General features: G+C 41.6%; 1 protein-coding gene across 1 annotated transcript; it reads right to left on the bottom strand.

Annotated features, from left to right (window-relative positions):
• Positions 1–12,712: 12,712 nt before the first annotated feature.
• Positions 12,713–13,896, bottom strand: LOC100713048 (interferon-induced transmembrane protein 2-like). The gene is made up of 2 exons (XM_003461294.4): positions 13,515–13,896; positions 12,713–13,016 (listed from the first exon to the last, which is right to left on the bottom strand). The coding sequence occupies exons 1-2, from the start codon at positions 13,758–13,760 to the stop codon at positions 12,825–12,827; spliced, it is 438 nt and encodes a 145-aa protein (XP_003461342.1). The 5' UTR covers positions 13,761–13,896; the 3' UTR covers positions 12,713–12,824.
• Positions 13,897–22,958: the final 9,062 nt, after the last annotated feature.

Here is a 22,958-nt window from a genome sequence, read left to right on the forward strand (position 1 = left end):
CAAATAGAAGACTCAATCAAGAAATGGGCAACTGAAATGAAGACATTCCTTAGAAGAAGTACAAATGGTCAAGCAATTAAAAATGCTGAGCACCTCTGACCATTAAAGAAATGTGAATTAAAACTACATTCAGATTCCATCTTACTCTATAAAGAATCACCATCACCCGGAAATCAAGTAATAACAAATGGTGGCAAGACTTAGGAAATAAAGGGACATTTTTGCATTGTTTGTGGAAATGTAAACTAGTATAGTCATTATGGAGACCCATCAAGAACTAAAATCAGAAATTTCATTTGACCCAGCCATCCCCCTTCTAGTTATCTTTCTGAAAGAGTTAAAGACAACATACAGTGATATATCCACACACATGTTTATAGCAGCACAGTTCATAACAGATAAATCTTAGAAGTGGCCTGAATGTCCATTAAGGTTTGTATGGATAAAAAACATGGTATTTATATGTAATGGAGTACTATCCCAGCATAAAAAAGGATAAATTTAGATCATTTGTAAGAAAACAGGTACATCTTGAAACTATAATTTTAAGTGAAATAAGCCAGACCCAAAACTTCATATTATATGGCTTTTTGATATGAGAAAACTAAAATATAAATAATTAAAGAGCAAAATGAAAGCTAGACAATAACAAACAGAGATAGATCTTTGGCAGATGGGAAGGAAATCAAGAGATGGAAGGGAGGGAATGAAGAGGATGGAAAGGAAAATGAAAAGAATTAAGATGTGCCATGTACATGTACCAATTCCCCACAATGAATGGGATCATTATGTACTGCGAACATCTACTAATAAATATTGAAAATAATAAATATTCAATGTCTGATACTCAATCAAAAAGGTACGAACACTAATGTACCAACCAGTAAGCAAAAGAAGAAACTAGAAGGAATAAAATCTGATAAACAAGTGACTCAGGTATAGTTACCAGTCAAGGACCTCAAAATGACTATCATTCATATATTCCTTTTTTTACTTAAAGAGAAAGAAACAAAAAACATGGAGAGAAAAAAAGAGTAGAAATAATACAGAATTACAGAAAAATAAACACTAAGAAATCACCAGTGATAAGTTACATATTATCATCTTAGAAATAGCTGTTCAGGTTACAAAATTAAAGTATATAAAGTGACATTCAAATAGTGACACTGCCAACAGTTCTGCTCAATGGTCTAACAAAAACTTAGTAATATGATTATCAGTCCTACACACTTCTTTTTTATCTTAAAGAGGGTAAGATTAAATATATCAAAATAGAACAACAGTTCATAAGGAAACAATTTAAAGAAATACAGATTTCAAAGCAAGCCCACTGGAGATCTTCACTGTCTATCTTATTGTCTCTAGTTTTCTTCCAAATAGTTGTTCCCATCTTCGCACACTTTGAATACATACTGCATATTATAGAACTAATAATTACAGGATGATGAAGGCTCCCTAGGTCTTCAAGATCTGACATTGGGGAAGACAATAATAACTACCATAGTGTCTCTCATTCTCTTTGTAGTAGCTGTCCTTATCCTTACGTATGCTGAAATTGTACTTAAGAGACTAGACTAATATCACTCTGAACAGTGAATAATAGTATTGCTAGATTTTATATCATAATCCTACAGAATTAGCATTGGGTTTCTTAGTGTCTCTTCTTCAGAGTATCTGTTCATTACATTTTGCATTATATAATCTGTTCCCATAAATAGTTTAAAAAATTCTTCCCATGTGTGAATTTCTACATGTATATCTATCCTCTCTGTATTATAGGGAAAAACAAATCATACCAAGGCAGCAAAACAAATTCCTAGGAAAACATGCAGTGGAAAAGACACACAAGACCACAATATTAGGTGATCTACCATAGCTACTATGCTTTCTCTTGTTAATTTTAATAGACTTGTCCACATCATCAGGCTTAATATAGTTAAGCATAGTATTACATAGCTATTTTTATAAAAACACAACTTTGAAAACATTGTAGGACTTGAGAGCTGTTAATAATCAAAACCGGTATGGATATCTTTTACATCTTGTCATCTTCAGAGTAGTTGTCTCTACTTTTAGGGTTGATACTATCAAGCACACAAAATTCGAATAAAATCAGCCAAGGCAAAACCATGGTCTAACAAACCAGATTCAAATAAGATCAGTCATAGTAAGACAGTGTAAGTAATACAGGGTTTCAGTTTAAGTTAATAGGAAATTAAGAATAGTTAACATGGTATAATCCGCTATTTTTGGATTAGATGTCTGTGCCTTCAAATCTGATATGAGTGGACAGACTGAAACAAAATAAATTCAAACTGAACAGAGCAATAAGACTACTGTGACTTTTAAATCCTGATACACTATTAACAATGACCTCTGCCTTCCTTTTTAGGCTATTTTTCACCTTTTTCCTTCTCAGGATGCTCTGTATGTTTTTGGTCTCACTAGCCCCTTTAGTTTTTAGATTAGAGGGCCAGCCCATTGTTTATCTGAGTGTTGTGAACCTTTCTACCCCTGAGCTTGATCTGGAACTGTACTCCTTTACTCACTAAAGTCATAGGGTTTTCCTTCCTTCCAGCTGTGTAGTTCTACACTGCCCAAAAGTGTCATAGCTTTCTAACCTATCTGCGGCTGCTGGATGAGTTGTCCCTATTTCTCTCTGGTTCCCTGTCACATATAGCTTTGCTTCCTCATCTTTGACTTTCAGTTTATTAACCCTCCTTCAGACTGAGTGTATTTCCCATTCAGAGCATCTCAATGGAGCCTACCTCCTAATCTACTCTGCCTGTTTTTTATTTTAGTGTATCAAGGTTATCTATATTAAAGATTATAGCTTACTGTCTCTGCCTCATGTCTGCTACTCCACTTTACTGCTATAATTTGTCCACCTTACTCCCTCATTCCACTGTCTGCCCCATTCATTGAGGCCTCTCTGCCACTGTTGCTGGAATCCTGGTATCCCTTCCTCTCTTTCTCTGGAATGTCCTTTAGCACTCTTTGTAGGGGTTGAACCCATGAACTCCCACAGTTCCTCCTTGTCTTGGAAACATCTTATTTATCCATTAATTTTGAGACAGAGTTTTTCTGGGTACATAAGTCTTCGTTGCAAATTATTTTCTTTCAGGGCTTGGATAATTTCCCCCCAGGCTCTTCTCAATTTGAGAGTTTGTGTTGATAAGTCTGTTGTTATTTTGATAGTTTTCCCATTGTAGGTAATCTGCTTCTTTTCTCTGGCTGCTTTTAGTATTCTGTTCTTTTGGTGGATTTCTGGAATCTTGATTATTATATGTCCGGGTGTAGATCTGTTTTGGTTGTAGGTAGCTGGTGTTCTGTATGCCTCTTTTATCTGGATATCATTTCTTTTTCCTATGCTTAGGAAGTTTTCTTTTAATATATCTGTGAATATTCTTTGTAGTTCATTTTTGATTACTCCTGCTTCCTCGCTCACATGCTTTATAAGTTATGCATCCTTTTGTCATCTTCTAGCCTTTGAATTATTTCTTTCTGGCTCCTTGTTATTTTTAAGAGGTCTTTTCTTCCATGATCATATATTACAAATCTCTCTTCAAGTTTTAAAAGGCTAACTTTAGTTTCTGTCAAGACATTTTGCCAGTTTTCAATGGAGTTTTTAGTTTCCTGGTAATCTCTTTGGATCTGTTTCATGTATTCTATGTTATGTTTAAATTCTTCATCAGAGGTTTCTCTTTCTTTTCTGATTTCCTCTGTCCTTCCATCTGTGTTCTCTTGGGAGGGGCTTGTCATTTCTTTAATTAATTAATCTCTTTATATATTGCCTCACTTGGATCAGGAGTACAGTTTTAAATTCGTCTATGAGGTCATGAAGGTATTTATTTATTTCCACTGATGCTGTGTCTAGTATTGGATGGTTACGGTGCTGGTTCTCTTCTGTATTTACTTCTCCTGAGCTTATTTTCCCAGGTTTGGCAGCTGGAGATTTTTTTTTATTTCTATCTCTTGTCATGTTTCTGGTTTCTTTCAGACTGGAGTATCCTGGGGGTCTCTGGCCCTCTCTGTATTGCTTAGGGTCTTTCCGAAGTGTGCTGACTTGAGTTTTTGCTGCCCTCCCCAATTTGCTGTTATCTGAGGTACATGCAGGGATGCAGGGATGGTACAGGCTAGCCTCCAGCCTCTGTGCCAATCAATCCACAAGTTAGGCTGTACCTTGTGGATGTCACAGAGTCATGACAACTTTGTATCTACTTCTTAGGTCTCAACTAGAGGGGTAGTTTAGCCCCAACAGACCCTGCCAATTCTCTCTGCACCAGGGGTGGCTGACTGATGTCACTGAGGTGCTGGGCTCTGCCCAAATCCAAGCTGTTCTCCACCAGACCCCTCTACACCAGGGGGACTATCTGATGTCACCACAGCAACAGGCTCTGCCCAACTCCAAGATGTCCTCCACTAGTCTTCTCTGTGTCACTGATGCCTCCACGGGGCTGGACTCTGCCCAATTCCAAGATGTCCTCCAGCCAGTGACAGCAGCCACGGGACCCAGTCCCTAACACTCGCCGGGAATCAATGCAGATCTTCCTCTTGAGTCCACTGCACACTAGGCCGAGTGTCTTTACTGCGTTCCCAGCACAGAACAGATTGGTCAGAAAACTGCGCAGTGTCCCGTTTCAGAGCCCAGGAGCTTCTCACAGCCTCCTCCTGTGTGGCCAGGTGGCTCTGGCTGCTTCGTGGAACCCCAGGTCTCAATTTCCAGCAGTTGCTGAGAGCCAATATAGCTTTTCTCCTTGGATCCACTGCTCACTGCACTGTGTCTTCCTGTTAAGGTCGGGATTTGTGGACTACTGTTATCAGCAGCGGTGGTCTCAGTGCGACCTTGGCATGACCGAGCGTGCCTAGTACAGCACGGAAGGGGGCTCAGTGAGCATGTTGGGCTTCAGCTCTCCATTTGTACTTTCCCTTCCTCTTCCTAGTTTTATTTTTCCCTTTGGTTACTACCTTGGTTAATAAGAATCATTATCCATTCATCTGGTCCCCTCCAGGTGGTCATATTCTAGCATCTGATCTGATTTCTCTGCAGAGATTTTGCACCCAGCCCCCTAGCAAGCCGCTATTTTTCTCCTCCCCCATATATTCTCTAATAGCAAAATATAGACAAGAAATGGAAAATTTAAAGAGAGAATTTGAATGTAGGGAGCCGCTGAAGCTGGAGATTGATCACATGTGTGAGACTAAAGCAAGGCCAACCCAGCAAAAACAGAGAGATCAAAACAAGCTATGTAAACAAGTTGTTCCAGCACCAAGAAGGCAGGGGGCCCAGGCCTGCCAAGGGTCCTGCTAGGCAGAGGGGCTGAAATTGACATCATCTTTCCCAGCATATAAATAAAGATGCTACAGTTGTTGAGCAGTTCCTTTCCTCCCATCAGGAGAGTAAGAGCTCCACTTGACCCCAGCTTTGTCTCTTCTTTTTCTCATCCTCTTGCCGGTCCTTAACCCCAAGAACCTTAGGAGCTGCATTGGGTTGCGGCATTTGAATCTATAAAAAGGAATGAACATTCTACAAAAATAAAAGATTTTATAGAGATAATGTCTAAGAAATTTCCCAAACAGATAAGATACTCAACCTACAGTTTTAAGAAGGTCAGCAAATTCCAGGCAAAAAAAAAAAAAAAAAAAAAGAAGGGGAAAAAAAGAGAGAGAGACAAAACAGATAAATAAAGAGTTTTCTGAATGAATATCAGTATGAAAAGATGAAGGTGGGCCATGGTGAAGCACACCTGTAATCCCAGGACTTAAGAGATGGAGGTAAGACAGTCACTGCAAGTTCAAGGCCCACCTCTGGGCTACAAAGTGAGCTTAGTGTTAGCCCAACTACATAAAAACACCCAGTTTGAAAAAAAAAGGAAAAGATGAGTGTACTAGGAGAGAAATTGATAGGAAATAGAAAACATTCAAATTGAATCACAGAGGAAAAATAAGTAGGAATAGAAGATTGTAAGACCTGGTTAAAGTTAAAGTCTAACATGCACACAATTTGAATCCCAGCATTGTAAAAGAATAATGCAGAAAAGATTTTGTAAAGATAATGTTTAAGAAATTTCCCAAACTGATAAGATAATGAAATTACAGATTTAAGAAGCTCAGCAAGCTCTAGGCAAAAAAGAGAGAGAGAGAGAAAAAAAACAGAGAAAGAAATACAAAGAAGTTTGATTATTTCATAGTCAAACTGCTGGAAATCAAAGATAAAAAGAGTAACTAAACTGTAGATGGGGAAAGACATCCATTTCTTTTAATGAAGCAAAAAATAAGACTGATGGCTGTCTTCTAGTAGAAACTATGGAGCCAACAGACTATGAGGTGACATCTTTTTTTTTTCAACCTAGAATTTTATACTCACTGAAAATATTCTATAAGAATAGAAACCATAATAAAGTCTCTCAGCAAAGAATGAACCAGACCATCCTTAGCTGACATCTATGAAAAGTCCTCAGCTAGCATATTTAATGTTATAATATTGAATGCATTTACCAGAAGATCAGGAGTAAGACAATAGGTCTTTTCTCATCACTTTTATTCCACATTGTCCTAGAAGTCTCAGCCCATAGAAAAAGGCAAGAAAAGAGTAATGAAAAGCACATATATTAGAAAGGAAGCTACAGTACTCATTATTTATAAATCACATGATCAAGTATGTTAAAAGATTGAAGGAATCTAAAATAGCTAGTAGAGCACTGAGGGTGTAGCTCAGTGTTAATGCACTTGCTTACCATGAGCAAAAGAGGGGGGTCAGTTCTCAACATGTAAAAAATTAAAAAGCAAACATATACTAAAAGTAATACATGAATTTAGTAAGATAATAGGGTACAAAATTGCTATGCAAAATGTATTTTATTTCTGCCCACAAAATAAACCATTGAAAAATGAAATGTTAAATATATAATATATATCAATTAAAAATGAAGCTAATATCACAATCGCATGAAGAACATGAAATACTTGGGTAAATTTAACAGAATAAATACAAGTACTTTATAAACACTGGTAAGAAAAAAATACAGAGCTAAATAAATAGAGAGCTAAACTACAATTATAAATCAGAACATTTAACACTGTTTTGAGGTAAAATATGCTCACATTGTTTTATAGAATCTATACAATTCCCATCAAATCCATGTAAGCATTTTTATAGGAAATCAGCTGATTCTAAAATTCATTTGAAAAATGTAAAGGACCTGAAGAGTCAAACAACTTTGAAAATTAAGCATAAGTTGGGAATGCATATACAACATGTCTTTAAGAATATGTTCCTGGAAAAAAGTGAAACTTGATCTTTACCTTATACTGTGTATAAAAATCAACTCCAAGTGAGTTATAACCCTATATACTGAAAAGCTATTAAAACTTCCAGATGAAAACATAAGAGAAAGAGCTTTGAAATCTTAAGGTAGGCAAAAATGCTTTAAGTACAATACAGGAAGCTTTAGAAAGAAGAGGAAAAAGTGACCAATTAAATGTTGACAAAATAGAGCACTGCTGAAGCCAGATGTGGTGGTGCATGTCTATAAAGATCCCAATACTCAGGAGCTGAGACAGGAGTATTACATGAGTTCAAGGGTAGCCTGTACTGTACAGTGAGTTCAAGGCCAGCCTGAACAAGCAAGACCTTGTCTCAAAAAAAAAAAAAAAAAAAAAGCCAAACAAAAAAATACACCAAAAGTGCAAAATAGAAAACTGCTGCTCATCAAAAAAGTACAAAGAGAAACAAAAAGCCCTGGAAAAATAATATATAGGTGACAAAAGATATATTCAAGTTATATTAAAATTTGTACAGGTCTTTAATAAAAAGTTATTTAAAAAATCCATGCCTTAAAAATTGGCAAAAGAGAAAAAATAAAATTACAACAAACAATAAAAGTGAAAATTATACAGAAATAAGTCATTGCAGAAAAACTACTCCAATAAATATGAATTAACAGGTAAGATTCTTCAAAAGATACTATTTATAAAATGCAGATGTAGGAAGTCTTTGGGGGGACTCCAGGGCCATGACAGAGCCCACAGAAGCCTGGGGTGGGGGTGGAGGATAAGTAGGCATCATCAGAGGCCATGCAGGGTGGTGTGCTCACTGAGTCCATGGGGACAGGCTGTAAGTTTAACATGCCAGGGGATGGGAATGATGTAGGGTTAGTGAGCCACAGAGGTGCCCTCTCATTCCTGGGTCCTGGAGAGAAATCCTTCAACACTTTCAACTTCCCAAGTGATAAGAGGAGGCCATCAGGCATGCTGTGGTCACACAGAGGCCACCAGGAAGTTGGTCCAGATGGACACTAAAGATACTCAGGCATGCTAGAGTCACACCAAGGCCACCAGACACCTTGGGCATACCAGGGCCACCAGATATCTATGGTCACACTAGTTTCAATAGATACCTTTCATTCATATCAAGAGAACTAGATACCCTGTGGTCACACCAGAACCACCAGGTGCCCCTGTGATCACACTAGGGGCACCAGACACCCCATGAAATACTAGGATTACCAGATATCCTGCAGTCCTAGCAGGGCCACCAGATGCCCACAAGATTCCCTGTGGTCCTAGGAGGACACAGAATGTGGATGTTTTTGTGTTGGGTTTGTGTCTCCTCCACCCAGGTACTCTGGGGTAATGATGAAAACCCCTTTTTGTCTCCATACTCTGTGTTTGATGGAGGAGCTTGCTCAGGTCATTGCAGTGGTCACTCTGATTTCCAGAGTGAGGGACACCTTGCTATGGCTTTAGCTTTTCTGCAGCCCCACCATCGAGGTCAGGGTGGCAGGCACCTGTTCCTGCTTCTGACGCCTGGTCCATGGGTAGAAGAGCCCATTGGCAGTAAGCATGGCTTCTCCTCCTCCAACCTGGATCCTTGCTGCCATAGAACAGGGTACTAGAGGTTCCCTGGTGTTTGACTCCTTTAGTGTCCACTTTTGTCAGCTCTGTTGCCCGTTTGCTGGGTCATGACACCGGAAGGACCATGCCACCAGACTGTTTGACATTGGGCTTGCGGCCTGTAAGATCACAAGCCCTGCAAACCATTTTTCTTGAGTCTATAAGCCTTGGGGAGTCTATTACAGCAACAGAAAGCAGCCTGGATCAGTACCCGACTCTCTAAAGTCTGTGTTATCATAGTGAGCTCTGTTGATATATGATTTGCACAGCTATCTCACTATCCTTTTTGTGTCCTATTTGATTTCAGTGAGGTCAGTGCCAAAGTCCCACAGTGTCATCCTCAGTTCCTCTATGTGCTGTACCTTTGCCTTGAAGGCCCTCCACCCCTGTCCCTCCAGGCCTCCATGCCTGCCTGTCAAGTGACCAGCTGCTCTGCTTCTTTCTCTGGAGCCCTTTGTTCAGTTTAAGGTCTCCTATCCCTGCACTGTGCCTGCCCCCCACCAGCTGTCCACAGACAGCCATACCATGACTGGAGTCTGGCAATGCATTGGGTTTCACACCTCAAAATTCTGCAATTGTACCTTTGTCAGGTCAGGACTAAAAAGCCACCACTTGCCCCAACACTCTGACCCCATTCTCTAGACTGTTTCTGTTTCCTTTTAGTCCTGATCATAGGTCCACATCTGAACCCATGATGCCAAAGCTATTTGCTCCCTGTCATTGTCTCCATGGCCAAGGCTTGTCACAGTCTCTCAGGTGCCCACAGGGCAGCCATTGTCCTGCTTGAGCTATCATGGGTTTTCTGCAGCCATTTGAGGAACTGGATGGTACATGCACTATACTCTCCAGATCTTACCACTTTGAGACAGCATCTGCTCCTCCTGAGTGGGCCATGGTAGCTGAAGCCACATCTCTTTTCCTCAGCAGCCACTTGGGGACCCCCATACCCAATGTGGCTCTGATTCCCACTGAGACAAGGACAGGGATGAGGTGAGCCACTGCTCATGTGCATGCCACTCCTCATCCCAGCAGGCACAGGGGCTGCCCTGCTGCAAAGCTTGGGAAGAAAACATTCTGGAAAGAGAAAGAGAGTGAAAGGGGTCTTGCCCAGATCTGAAGGGCACTAGGGGTTGGATCCTGATGAGAACAGAGTAAAATGGGGATCCAGAGGCCGGGGGTGGGGGTAGAGTGGGGGTGGGGCTGGGCAGGGTGGTGGGGCACTGCTGGAATGTGGCTGGGTCGTATATCTCTTCCTGCCAAGCCAGTATACTTCACTTTGTTAATTGTCCAGGCAATAGCTCCATTTCAGTTTCTGTTACTTTTGTTTCTTAGAAAGGGCTGGTAACTGTGATGTGTGGCTGGTCAGTATGATGCATATTGTAAGAATCAGTCCCTAAATGATAAGCCATTCTGCCTCTGTACTTCCTGCTTGCTTATTTCATGTAAACCTTAGACCACCAGAATCAGGGACTGATACTTTGGGAATGATCTCGATCAGTGCCATCCATGTAAAATAAATCTGTTTCCAAATCCTGGGTGTTGTTTTGGTGTTTCTGCTTGCCAGTACAGTTAGTTCCTGGTTCCTCTGGGGAAACAGATCAGTGCAAACCATCCTAAGAACTCCTTACCACAGGTGACTCCCCTTGATCTCCCCATTGCTGAGAGTGGTGCCCCAGGCAGGAAGAGGAAAAGATGCAGTGCAATGGGGCATTGCACCTTCCAGGAAGACGGGTGTGGTCTTGACACACCTGTCCTTTGACACACACTTTCCTTTCTTCCCAAAGATGCTAAGGTCTTTCTTCTCCTTTGGCAATTGGGACTGAACAAGAGCCTCCCTGCTGAGCTCCATCCCAACCTTTTCTTAATATTTTAATTTTGAGACGAGATCTTGAAATTTGCAAAATCACCCAAGCCCACACCCAAGTGACCAGAAGAGGGCAGATTATGGTCAGCTGCCAAACCAACAGGTCCTCCCTCAGCCTAAATCCAATCTGGACACCTTAAGGATCATACCTATCTGTCTTCTTGGGACACATTGCTGGCCAAAGCTGAGTGATACTATGTGCTCCTGTGTACTACTTGGAAGACACTAGAAACAGAGTCTTCTTCTGACCTATTCTGCCCACTTACCCAGCCATATCCACTGCCCTCGCTGCACCCAACTCATGTCCATTCCCTGGTCATGCCTGCCTCATAATCCTAGGGAGTCCTGGCCATGCCCAAATGTGCCCAAGTCCCATTGTGCAGCTCAGAATTTAGCACCTAGGGTGTATAATCTGGTCAGCATCTTCTCCTTCCCCATGCCACAGACCTCTCCTGGACATTTGCAGATGCAGAAAATCACAACTTTTTTGCTGGCTCCACAAGGCAGTCTCCAACCCTGTAGCACATGAGTTCCATGTCTGGCCAATGCAACCACTCAGGGTCTTTCCACACAGCTTTCCAGAGGATACTGACATGCCCTCTGAGGCTTAGCACAGTCTCATTGGGATTGTCATATCCATGGCACTCAGACCATGTGGGTCACACTAGGCTTGTCCTTGCCAGCTTCTTCTCAGGTTCACATGGGACACTGAAGACAGTCCACACTCCTGTACATTCACTGTTTCCATATGAAATCCATGTTGCCCACTGACCCAAGAGCTAGAACTCTGCAAGATTCCAAGGAGCAGGGACCTGGGTGGGTTTTTTGGAGGTAGATCTGGCACAGAGTAAAAGATGTCAGGACAAGCCCCTGGCCTGTGTTGCCAGGCAGGTGGACTCCTTAGTGGCCCTGTATAACCATGGTTTCCAGATGGACAGATCCACCCCCACCACAGTGCCCAAATCCTTTGTGGATAGAGACAGTTCCTCCCCTAGGATGCCCAGTCAAGGAATCATTTTTCAGACCCAGGGTCTGTGCACAGCTAACGGAACACAAGTCTGACTTCTGGCTTCAGATCTCCCTCAGGCAATGGTGAGCACAAGAGCCACACTCCAGAAGAGTGGGCAATGTTACAAACACAGAGAAGGCAGTGCCACAGGAAAATTTCCAAGCTAAGCCAAACCAAAACTATCCCACACCAAATGGAAGACTGCACCAAAGAGATAAGAAGTAGCATTTGTGGGGTAATTCCACAAAGGCAATGGCCCTGAAGTAGGGAGGAGTTTAGTCTATATAGAACTTAGAAGAATCTAGGGTTGGTTGTGCAGGGTTGTGGACAGGGCCTCATTTGTCATTCCAACTGCTTTGAGAGGTGCAGGTATTTCCCACTGGATATTGTGGGATATTGCTTATTTCATGTAAGCCTTAGACCACCAGAATCAGGGACTGATACTGTTTTCAACACTGTTAAGAGACAAAGAGGGAGATAAGGAGACATTTATTGCAAGTGTGGGAGGGCTACAGAAACATGCAAGTTTCCTCTGACCCAGGCAAAGAAGTGGTTGGGTTTTTATGAGATTGGATTGGGATGGAGTTTCGGGAGGCTGACAAGGTGACATACTAGCAGCTGACTAGGGGAGCATTGGTGTGTGCAAGGGAAGAGGAAATTTGTTGTGGGCTGAGGGGAGAAGAAAGAGGAAATCGATATGAGACAACAGTCTCTGGGTCCTTTGCTATGTTGGACCACTGCCATGATGACTTGGCGAGTTTCATACGAGCAGAAAACCCACCAGGAGCCAGCTGTTCTGCCCCTCAAAGCAGGCACCCAAAGACCTCTGACCTCTAGACCTCCTCTGGTCCTCACAGGGACACTGCACAGAGGGCGGGCTCATCTCAGGACCAAGATGGGGACAATGAGCAATGTCCCTCCCCCCAGGAGATGTCACAGCACAGTAAGAACGTACACACTTTATTGATTCCAATTGTAGAAGTTGGTCAGGGAGTGGGGCAAAGGGCAGGCCCTAGCCCAGGATCAGGCAGCTGTGAAGGGGAGAGCACAACAGAACTAGTAACCCTGAGAATCTATTTTCGACTGAGACAAGTTTTGGATGATTGCTGTGATGGTTGCAGCATATAATGTGATGAAAACAATGATCATGATGATGCTCAAGACCAGGGCGCTGATGTTCAGGCACTTGGCAGTGGAGGCGTAGCTCTGGGCCCCGATCACATCGCCCACCATCTTCCTGTCCCTAGACTGGGGGAAACCAGAGAGTGAGGGCCTGACAGTCAGCGCAGAGCCAGGGCACTGACTTGGGGGCCCCCGTCTCACCCTGTCCAGTCAGAGTCCCCTGCCCTCACTCAGATGGGGGACACTCCCTCTCACACTCTAACTTTAGGTGGCTCCAGTGCTGGCCACTGAGCCCAGGGACAAAGTCCCCAACTCCCGGACATGGGGTGTTTCTGGTGTGAACAGTGGGGAGAATTCCTCTGGGTAGGAGCGGAACAAATGTGACCCCAGGATGCCCAGGAGCCCACCCACCCTGTGCCCGCCCTGGGAGATTCCTCAATGCACACTCATGCTCACAGGGCGACCTGCACACCACACATAGCCCAGTTCCCACACAGGTCTTGCAAACACACACACACACACACACACACACACACACACACACACACACACACAGATTCTGTTCAGATGGGTGAATCTGAGGCTCACAGCTCCTTCCCAGAGCATCACACCCAGGACACTCACCTTTATGGAGAAGGCAAAGGCTATGAAGCCCAGGCAGCACGTGTTCATGAAGATCGTGTTGAAGAGGGACCAGACCACATGGTCAGGCACAGCAGTGTCGCTGCGGATGTTGATCACAGTGGATGTTGGGGGAACCGGACCATGGGTGCCCCCTAGCACGGCGATTTCATGCTCCTCCTGAATCTTTTCATAGTTTGGAGGGAGGCCAACATGGGCCTGGGAGAAGGTCTGGGTCGTGTTGCTCATGGTGCTGAAGCAGGACACGTGAATCTGGACAGTGGGCTCTTCTCTGTGACCAACTCTGCAGTGCAGTTTTGATTTCTCACAAGTTTCTTTTTCCTGCCCAAAGGCAAGTTAGGGACTAGCAGAGTACTGAGTGGGTGGAACTAACTCCTGAGGATCAAATTTCTCTGTGAACCTGGGAAGTAGGGAGGGTGGAGGTTCAGGGGCTTCCGGTCCAGGACCCAAACCAGTATTTGGGTTAGCTGACCCCTCCCAGTTGGGGGTGGAGCACTTGGGTGACTTTCCCAGGGCTAGCTGTCTCCCCAGCTCAGGCCAACAGCGGCAGGAGCTCACTGTCCAGGTCCCCTGTGAATTCCTGTCCAGGTTTTTCCTCTTGCCTCCTAGGAATCCTTGAAATCTACACTGTCCCTTAGGGCCCTCTCTGCTGGCATCCATGGCCCCTCTCTGTGCTGTGGTTTGGGAAGCTGGCTCCTAGCCCTTGGCCCAGGCATTAGACACCTTCCTCTGTGTCCTGCAGGGTCTATGTTCATCCTGTTTAAGTCTAGAAGGATTTCTCTGACCTCTTGACACCCTCCCTCCCCCACCGCCTTTTGGCCTTTCCTCAGGCCCTGTCTACCAGCCAGACCTCCTGCTGCTCTGGGGACATCACTGTATGTCTTTCCAGTACATATTTTCCTCACTGACTCAGAACTGGACCTTCGCCCTTCTGGTAGTTTTAGTTTTGTCAGATTAACCACTATGTGGTCAAGATGACAGACAGCTACTGGTGAGCACAGACCGATCTTTGTGGACTTCAGCGTGTGCGGTCAAGGGAAGGAAGGAGGACAGAAAGGGACACTGGAAGGTAGAATTACTGCGACCTAGGCTCTGTCTGCAGGGCAGTGTCCCTGAGAAAGAGGCACCCAGCTTAGGGAAAGGAATATGGGATTCTCCAGGAGGCACAGCTCCCTACACAGGACAATGGGAGAAAGCCACCACCAGGGACACTTTCTCCTGTGTCACAAGCACAAACAATGTGGAGACTGGGGTGCTTTCCTGGCTGCTCTATTGTAGCTGGGAAGAAGCTGTCCCACTAGCCCACCTGCAAACAGGCATTCAGGGTGCATTTTTAAGTTGCGACATCTGGCCCAGATGACCTTCAAATAGCAGAGGATGGACTGTTGCTCTCTCCCTCTGTTCTAGGTCAGGTGCAAGAGGTCCCAGAGTTCCAGGTTCCCTCATGGACAGCAGAAGACTGGGTCTCAGCAGAAATATGTTGAAGCACAGGATGGGCAACTGAAGAAAAAGGTCACAACTGAAGTCTGCTACCAACGCTGTCTTCAGGAAGCTCAATGGTTCCACTTCCTAGAGAAGCAACTGATGCTCTGACAAAAAATTGCTTCCAGGTGGAGTCATGACACTTGTGACTCTTGTTGTTTCAGACTATAGGGAGAAACCTATAGCTGCTTTTCTAATAGACTGTTCGTCAGCAAAACTAAAGGGGCTACACATTTTTATATTGTTCCTTTTGGATTTTGTGAAAAGACAATGTACAGTTGACTCTAATTTGGAAATCTAGCAATCAGTCTATCCTTGTAAACATTTTTTTGACAATTTAAACTATATGGATGGTTGTATTGTGTAAACTGACTCATTTAATCAAGTAGTACTTTGATCTTACAATATCATAGTCTATACATGGTTTCAAGAATTTGGTTCTAAATTTCCTCATAATTCACCTTGGAGAAAGCTAATACTTTCATCAGCTAGAACTGGAACACAGTTCATATCTCCTTCCTCAGCTCAGTGGCAGTTTCACTGAACCAGAGTGGTCTCACTCACCAGAGTCATGCATAGGACTGTACTGGCAGCCAAAAGCAACCCTAGTAAAATCAACATGGTACTGGAACCAAAACAGAGCCGAAGATCAGTGGAATAGATTACAAGATACAACCACAACTACAAACACACTCAACCACCTTATGTTTGATAAGGAGCCAAACATGTTCGCTGGAAGAACGACAGTCTCTTTAATAAATGGTATTGGAAAAACTGGCTCTCCATATGCCGAAAACTAAAACTAGACCCATGCCTATCACCATGCACTAAAATAAAATCTAAATGGATCAAAGATCTAAATATTAAAATAGAAACACTAAATCTATTGGAAGACAAATTGGGTAAAAACCCTTGAAGACATAGGAGTAGGTAGAGAATTCATGAACAGGACTCAAACCACACGGGAAATACTTCCCAGAGTCAATAATTGACTCTTATTAAAAAGTTTCTGCACATCAAAAGAAATCTCCAGCATAGTGAAAAGAAAACCCACAAACTGGAAAAAAATCTTAGTGAACTCTCCCTCAGACAAAGGACTTCTGTCTAAAACATAAAGAGTTTAAATGTACCATGGTGATTTCTATGACAGGAATGGTATTATTTTTTTATTTATTTAAAGAGAAAAAAAGAAAGGAAATAAAAAAACAAAGCAGTAACAGGGTACAGAATTTCAAGAAAAAAATATACAGTAAGAAATCACTAGTTAATAGGCTACACATTGTCATCTTAGAAACAGTTGTCCAAATTATAAAATTAAAGCATATAAAGTGAACATTCATACAGTGAGATTGCAGACAGTTCTGTTCAATGATCCAACAAAAGCTCAGTAATATGGTTTTCCATCCTACACACTCAAACATACATGCAGTTATATCCCTTAGACCACCTTCCTTTCTTCTCTTTTTTACAATAACAATTACTCTTTTTGGGTTTTTTTACTCCCACAGTTCTTATTACTTTTTTTGAAGAGAATAAAACCTTACGTGACTAAACAGAACAGAGTCAGTTAGAACAGAAGGATGGGCATAGTACATGATGTAAAAATAGAATACTAGGTGATCAAAAATGGTTATCATTGTGCCTCTTGCTATTTTTAAAAAGAGTTGCCTATATCATCAGGTATAATAGAATTGATCAAAACAGTACAGTACAAGACCAATAAAACCTACACTGGAGACCTTACAGGACTTCAAAAGAAGATAATAGTTAAACCATAATGGGCATCATAGCAAATCCTACTGCCTTCAAAGTGGTTGCCTATACCCTCAAACTTGATATTATCAAACAAAATATAATATAGTAGAATCAGACAGAACAAGATGGGGAGAGCAATACTGGGGTTCAAATCAGGTTAATAGGAAAACCAAGACAGTTACTATAATATGTCCTGCTATTTTTAAATTTAGTTTTCCCTTAATTGAAAAAAATAAGAAAAATAGATTAATTTTAGAAAAGGGTAGAGATTGAGATAAAAGAGGACATTGTAACAGAACAACTTAGGTCAGAACCGAATAATTTAAGCATCATTGTGTTTCACCCCCAGATAATCTAACATAATAGTAGTCACCATAGTGCCTAATTCCTTGAATTATTTGAGTATAAGTTCATATACTATAGCATCAAGCATATCAAGACAGTGTGAAGCCATTCAAGAGAATTAAAGAATTACAGGGTATTTAGAACCAGTTAACAGGAAACGAACAACGGTTTCTGTATTATCTCTTTGCCTATAAAATTTTTTGTTTATACTATCGCATATAGTAAAATATAGTAAGATACAACATGTTAAAACCAGTGGAAACCGATGTACAACAGTTTGATGGGACTTCAAAACAAGGTGATATTAAATCAGCACTAGCTTTTATGATGTGTTGTTTTCTTCAAAATAGCTATTCGTACTATCACTGATACTAAAATCGAACAACCCAGGTTAAAACCCTTGCAATTAATGAGTGAAAACATTATATGGCTTCAAACCAATATGATTGGGAATCATGATTACCATGTAATTTTTTGTATTCTTAATATTTCTTACACTAGGGAAACTATTCAGTATTTATACATGTGAGTTTGATTTTTTTCACTTATGAGTATGGTCTCAAGCTGTGTCCATTTATTTATAAATGTCTCAAGGTGATCACTCTTTATAGCTGAATAGTACTCCATTGTATAAAAATACCACAACTTTTTTTATCCATTACTCAGTTGATGGACACTTGGGTTGTTTCCAAGATCTGGTGATTACAAATTGTGCTGCTGTAAACATAGGTGCACATATATCACTGTGGTATGATGCTTTCAGTTCTTCTGGGAATATGCCTAGAAGTCAAATAGTTGGGTCCAATGGGGCTTCCAGACCCAGCTTTCTGAGAAATCTCCAGAATGACTTCCACAATGGTTGTACTAGTCTACAATCCCACCAACAGTGCAGGAGAGTTCCTTTTTCCCCACACCTCTCCAGCATTGTTTGTTGGTGGTTTTCTTGATCTTGGCCATTCTTTCAGGAGTGAGATGGAATCTCAGTGTGGTTTTAATTTGCATTTCTCTAATGACCAGTGATGGCAAACATTTTTTCATGTATTTATTTGCCATTTGTATTTCTTCATCTGAAAATTGTTTATTCATCTCAGATGCCCATTTTTGGATTGGGTCTTTGAATTTTTGGGGGTCTGATTTTTTTAATTCTTTATATGTTTTAGACAGAAGTCCTTTGTCTGAGGGGCAGTTCACTAAGATTTTTTCCCAGTTTGTAGGTTTTCTTTTCACTATGCTGGAGATTTCTTTTGATGTGCAGAAACTTTTTAATAAGAGTCAATTATTGACTCTGGGAAGTATTTCCCGTGTGGTTTGAGTCCTGTTCATGAATTCTCTACCTACTCCTATGTCTTCAAGGGTTTTTACCCAATTTGTCTTCCAATAGATTTAGTGTTTCTATTTTAATATTTAGATCTTTGATCCATTTAGATTTTATTTTAGTGCATGGTGATAGGCATGGGTCTAGTTTTAGTTTTCGGCATATGGAGAGCCAGTTTTTCCAATACCATTTATTAAAGAGACTGTCGTTCTTCCAGCGAACATGTTTGGCTCCTTATCAAACATAAGGTGGTTGAGTGTGTTTGTAGTTGTGGTTGTATCTTGTAATCTATTCCACTGATCTTCGGCTCTGTTTTGGTTCCAGTACCATGTTGATTTTACTAGGGTTGCTTTGTAGTATAACTTCAAGTCAGGGATTGTGATGCCTCCTGCCTTGCCTTTGCTGCTTAGAACTGTCTTTGCTATTCTAGGTCTCTTCTTGCTCCAGGTGAATTTTAGGAGTGATTTCTCGAGTTCTTTGAGGTATGTTGATGGTATTTTTATCGGGATTGCATTGAATCTGTATAACAGTTTTGGGAGAATGGCTATTTTCACAATATTTATTCTTCCTATCCATGAGCAAGGGATGTTTTTCCATTTTCTGAGATCTTCTTCAATTTCATTTTTCAGTGTATTATAATTTTCCCTGCATAGGTCTTTCATTTCTTTCGTGAGAGTAATTCCTAAATATTTCATTTTTTTGCTTGCTAGTATGAAGGGTGTGGCCTCTCTTACTTCTCTCTTTGTGACTTTGTTGTTAGTGTATAGGAATGCTATTGATTTTTAAGTATTGATTCTGTATCCATGTACATTATTGAATTTATTTATTATATCTAGGAGTCTTTCAATGGAGTTTTGGGAATCTTCTATAAAGAGTATCATGTCATCTGCAAATAATGATAGCTTAACTTCTTCTTTTCCTATCTTTACCTCTTTTATTTCTCTCTCTTGTCTAATTGCTCTGGCTAGTATTTCCAGAACTATATTAAATAGGAACGGTGATAAAGGACATCCTTGTCTTGTACCTGATTTTAAAGTAAAGGCCTTCAATTTTTGGCCATTTAGTATGATATTGGCTGTTGGTTTGTCATAGACAGCCTTTATTATATTGAGGTAAAGACGCATGGTATTAATTTTGAGTCAGTGATGGAAGACAGCAATAGGTAGATCAGTGAAGACGTGTCCATTTGTAACAAAATGTCACCAGGTACCTGTGAAAGAAGCAATTGTAACATACTAGTTAAATTTCAGCTGCCCATGAGCCACATGTGAACAGCAAGTACATAAGCAGAACTGAAAGGCTGAGGGGAGGGTGCATCTCTTTATGAATATAAATTGGGATTTAACGGTCTGAACTAAATGACGTAATCTGTATTTAGGCATCACAAGCATAGTAAAAGGATTGTCCTTGGAGATGGAGATCAGCCCAGACTAGGTCCTGTCAGTGTTAGATGACAGTCCCAGTTCTTGGGTGGGACTGTCATCTAACACTGACACCAGGGCATTGCTTTGCCCACAGCTGAATGAGGAAAGGGAGTAGGAACTCACTCAGCTCTTCCATTTCTGATTGTATCAATGTCACCTTCATGTGGGAGGGTAAGTTTTTGAACCTGTGTGATCCTTACTGGTGTAGGCAGGGCAGCTGGGGCCTTCCAGGGCCAACATGCAGTGCATATGTGTGTACCTGAGGCCTAGGAAGGTTCTCATCAGTCACTGGGTTCTGGGACCAGTCCTGGGGCTACCACATGTGGGTGTGAGATCCTTGTTTCAGAAGCTCAGAGAGTACAGCTCAGGAAGCAGCCCTGTTGTCTTTCACGCATGGTCACTTCCTTCAGCTCCCCCACCCTGTTCCCCTTCCCGCCACACCTCACAATGTAGGTCCCCTGGTCCCTCCCCAAGGCTCATTCTTAAGGACCAAAGGACCTCCTGGGACCAAGTCCTCAGCAGGTAGATCTTTGGGGATGCTCCTGCCAAGTATGGTATCATTAGTAACACAAAAGTGAAGCAGGATCAGAGGGAAGGAAAGTGAGACACAGTGGGTGGAGCCAATGCCATGGCATGGGCAGATTTTTGTGTATTCATATTAAAGCTATTGACTACCTGGATTGATTTAAATCAAAATCCTTATCCTTCTGGTAAGATACAGGTTTTGAGAGAAAGCTGCAAGAAGCTGAATGGTGTAAGATGGAAGTGACATACACTGAAATGATAGCCAAAGGAGAGACCATGTGTCATGCCAGAGTGGAGAACAGTCTGCAAGATGCCTCATCACAGAGAAAACCCACATCTTACACAGCCTGTCAAAATGTGAGGCTACACAATGCCAGATCTAAAAACTGAAATCCCTACCAAAGCACTTTATCCATAGAAAAATGAGGATAAGAGTTATATCAAACTCCACTGTGTCACTGTCACCATGGGTGGGGGCGAGTGGAGAGAAGGAAGGAAAAAAACACAGGACTGCTGGTCTGGATGTGCTCTCCTAGAGCTGTGCGTGGCTGGAGACTGAGACATGGCCACAGGCACAAGGCTACTGAGCCTGTCTTGCTTGGGCAACTGTCTTCCTCTGGTCTCCTCTCTGCCCTCAGAGCTAGGCTGGGCAGCCAGCACATTTGTCCTCTGGCTTTTGCTACCCAGCGGGGTGAGGTGTTGGAAGAAAGCAGTAGGCTGGAAATGCCAATTGGAAAGGGAATTTGTCTCTGTCTCTTGTATAATTTGTCTTGGGCAATTTGTCACAAAGAAGAAAGTCAAAGTGAGAAAGTTGCCACACACTTGTCATCCCAGCTACTCAGGAGGCTGAGGTAGGACTGAAAGTTTCAGGCTAGTCCAGGCAATTTAGGGAGACCCAGTCTCAAAGTTAAAATAAAAATGAAAAGACTGGAAATGTAACTGTGCCCCTGGGTTCTGTCCCCAGTACATCAAGGAAAAAAAAAAAAAAAGAAAAGAAAAAGAAAAACAAAAAAGAAAAAACCCCATAGATTCTTTTTGATCTTATCTCAGATCTGAGCTCACTTGACTGTGGAGAGCTCTCTGGTCTGATCTGGAAGGCTGGGCACAGAAGCATAAAGAGAACCAAGCCACAGCCACCTGTCCACACAGTGCTGAGTTCCTGGGGACTGTGTTTGTGTTATCTCAACCTTTGTTGCTATCTTTCCTAGGCTTTTGTAGGAGTAAAAATGCTGAATGAAGTCCCTGTTGAAATAAATACTCTTGGAAGATCCAAGAGTATGGAAATATGATACTTTGAATTTAAAAAAATTGTACACTTGAGAAACAATTCCTAGAGACCCATTACCCTAAACAATCACCTTACTGGTATTTATGGGACGATCATGTGAAAGAAGGGCATAATATTAGTTTCTAAACCTATGATGGAAGGAACCATTTTCTTTGAAAATGGCCCCGCCAAGAAACAGGTCCACAGTGAAAGCTGACATTTGGACTCTCCATCTACCTACATGTGAACCATGAAAATGTGGGCTTGCCCTCTGGACTAATGAGTCAAGTGGATGTTCATGGGTCAGTGTCAACAGATGTGTTACAACGTAGTATGTTTTATAATACATCTACTCTAAATGTTTCACTGATTCATGTTACCTACATCTTCAGGATTTTACCAAGTTAAGGAAGTGATGAACATTCACAAACTGTCTAGATCTTGCCCAAGCAAGATAATATATGAAGACATTCATTGCTTAACATAGGTTCACATATGTTGCTTTTGGCTTCTTAAATTTCATGAAAAGACAAACTGTAATTGTGTCTGTTGGCAAATATGTCCTGCCAGTCTATGATGAAATACGTATTGCTAGAATTATGAAATAGTGCTAACCTTTGGAGGAGAGGCTGATTTACAATGTGAGGGATTTGTATCCTGCTTAAGATTTGTAATGAAAACTGTTGGAGGGCAGAAAGGTGGCTCAGCCTGTGAGGTGAGCAGGGGGCCTGGGTAATGGTGGAAAGGGAAGCATATGATCAGGTAGTTTATGATCAAGGAGAAGCAACATTGTACAGAAGTTATTTAAAGATTGCTTTACAATAAAAGAATCAAACTGGGCATGGTAGTGAATGCCTAAAATCAGTATTGAGGGGGCTGAGGCAGCAGGATCACCAAGGCTAGCCTGAACTGTTTAGTGAGATAGTGTCTCGAAAACAAAACAAAACAAAACAAACACAATAAAGAAATGGAAGAAAGAATGGCATAGATAAAAATAATGTATATAGAAAGATAGAATGAGGAAAAATGTGGTCAAACTAAAGAGATTTTATTAGAAGAGTTTTTAATTTGAGCTTCAGTAGGAAAAGAACACTGATACAGAAGCAACATTTGTTTTTCTCCTTTAGATAAGACTTTTGTGTACCACTGGTGAATGATGTAAAAGATTTTGTTTGCCTTGTGAGTAAACTTCAAAAACAGAGAAGCCTGTTCTATATTGACATGATTACGTCTCTTGCTTCACAAGCTTTTTTGATTTCTTGGGGAAACTGAATATTTTCTCCATTAAAGAGTTAAGCTTTGTTTTTTGTTTG

This window comes from Cavia porcellus, unplaced genomic scaffold, assembly GCF_034190915.1.
Source record: "Cavia porcellus strain 051 isolate PalLab524CR breed Dunkin Hartley unplaced genomic scaffold, mCavPor4.1 scaffold_6, whole genome shotgun sequence".
Classification (NCBI taxonomy): domain Eukaryota; kingdom Metazoa; phylum Chordata; class Mammalia; order Rodentia; family Caviidae; genus Cavia; species Cavia porcellus.